General features: G+C 43.2%; 1 protein-coding gene across 1 annotated transcript in view; it reads right to left on the bottom strand.

The window, feature by feature from the left end:
* Window positions 1–1818, bottom strand: part of LOC101852625 — a gene marked incomplete at its 3' end in the record, with an annotated part of 9914 nt that overhangs the window by 1263 nt on the left and 6833 nt on the right. The window contains 1 exon segment of the mRNA XM_013082567.2: window positions 1258–1305. Within this exon segment, the coding sequence (XP_012938021.1) occupies window positions 1258–1305 (48 nt within the window).

Raw genomic sequence — 1818 nt, 5'->3', positions numbered from 1 at the left:
GGGGGGCATGATCGTCAATGTCTGCTCCAGACCTGATACCTGAACAAGAAGAAGAGTCGATGAAAAGTTCCCCTGAGGCAGGGCTGTCCGACTCAATACACCGGAAGCCAAGCTCAAACCACACCTAGGCTGCGCACCGGAGGAAATGAACACGCACTGAGTAGCGAAAATCAAACATTTGTAAAGAGCAATATATGAGTGAGAACAAATACAAGTGAAAGTGCTATTACAAATCAAGGAATACATTACACATGTACCAATTTTCCCTCGTACGCCAGTTTGCCAGATTTGGAAGTTTGGCATCTTTTCTTGGCGACATGTTCGTTTACGTTTAGGGTAAGGTTCTGCGTTATTTACGGCGATTCTCAGGCTGGACTAAGTGACGTTTTCTCGCTGGCCAGACATGGTTGTTCGTGGGCCTGGGTTTGGCACCTGCGCACTGAAGCAAATATTGTAGACATAACACGTCATCACCACCTTCACCATCATCATATGTGAGGCATCGTGGTGGAATCAGGCTCTCGTCAATTTTTGGGCATTTAGAGTTATTGGTATCATCTTAAAGCTTGTTCACGTGTCTTTATTTGTATGAAAAAAATATCAATTTATTTTGAATACAAGTCGAGGTATTTGCGAAAGAAGGAGGTGGGGGTCACCTGTTTTCAGAGGTAAAATTAGTCGGAAAATGGCCGCCAAAGATTTGATATTTACTCAGCTTACGAGTCCGTGGTAACTGAAAATGTACACTTTTTGTGCCTTTAACTTTAATGAACATTTTTCAGAAAAATCCACACCGGAAAGAGTTCTTTAATGGGCATGAAAGGTGTTGAGCCAAAAAAAAAGAAGAAAAATTTGATAAAAATTCACAAACCGTCAGAAATATGCAAGTTTCTTCACTTTGATTATTTTGACGACAGCCTGATTTCACCACGCTGCCTCACATATCATGAGACAGACCTGCGACAGACATCAGCGATCATTGTTCGCTTTTCATTTTTTTTGTATAGCTCGGATGCTCTTAAAAAGACAGCCACATTATCCTTGTCTTTCCCTGTCACCCACCTGTTTAGGCTTTACAAGAAAGCTGCCCTCGGTCTACTCCTGCCTCGTTTGCCTTTAATGTCACCAGTGAGAGCTTGATCATACTATGCTCAAAGCTAGAACTGAAATTGAGTTTTCCTCATTCCTAAGAACGTTTGCTTTCTGGGCTAGCACGTATATGAAAGGTTTGCCGACAACAAAGACAATGGTGCTTACCGAATCCGCTGGTGTTTCATAAAAGTAAATTCTGCCCCACTCAATGATCTGGGAAAACAATAGAGAGAATGGCGTTATTCTGTGTGCGTGTGTTCTTACAAGTTGGCCACAGTAGCGGCTATGCTGGAACAGTCCCAGGATACCCGAGGGCCATTTCCGAGAGGGGTGAACGTTTTATCGAGTATCTCGATCTGTCTGCTGGGATGCTGTATCCATTTCAGCCTGGATGTGCCCTATCAGGTTGAATCAGAAGCCCGCCCCCTAAATGGTCTAAACTGTGTCGATAGGCGCGTAAACAACGCATAAAAAAAGAAAGTATCGTAAACTACTGCTACTGTAGGGGGCCTAGACAAAACATCGTTTTCTTTTTTAATCAAGTCGTTGTACTTTTTCTCTTCTTCGGGGAAAAGGGGGAGGGGGGAGCTTGTTGTTATGGGATATTTCATATAAGAAAAGACATCGTAGCCTTGTTTGTGCATTTTGGTGTTTGCAAGAGATTGTGTTGTGTGTGTGTGTGTGTGTGTGTGTGTGTGTGTGTGTGTGTGTGTGTGTGTGTGTGTG

Source organism: Aplysia californica, unplaced genomic scaffold (genome assembly GCF_000002075.1).
Source record: "Aplysia californica isolate F4 #8 unplaced genomic scaffold, AplCal3.0 scaffold00181, whole genome shotgun sequence".
Lineage (NCBI taxonomy): Eukaryota > Metazoa > Mollusca > Gastropoda > Aplysiida > Aplysiidae > Aplysia > Aplysia californica.
Note: the sequence above shows the minus strand (reverse complement) of the source record. Positions and strands in the feature narration are given on the sequence as shown.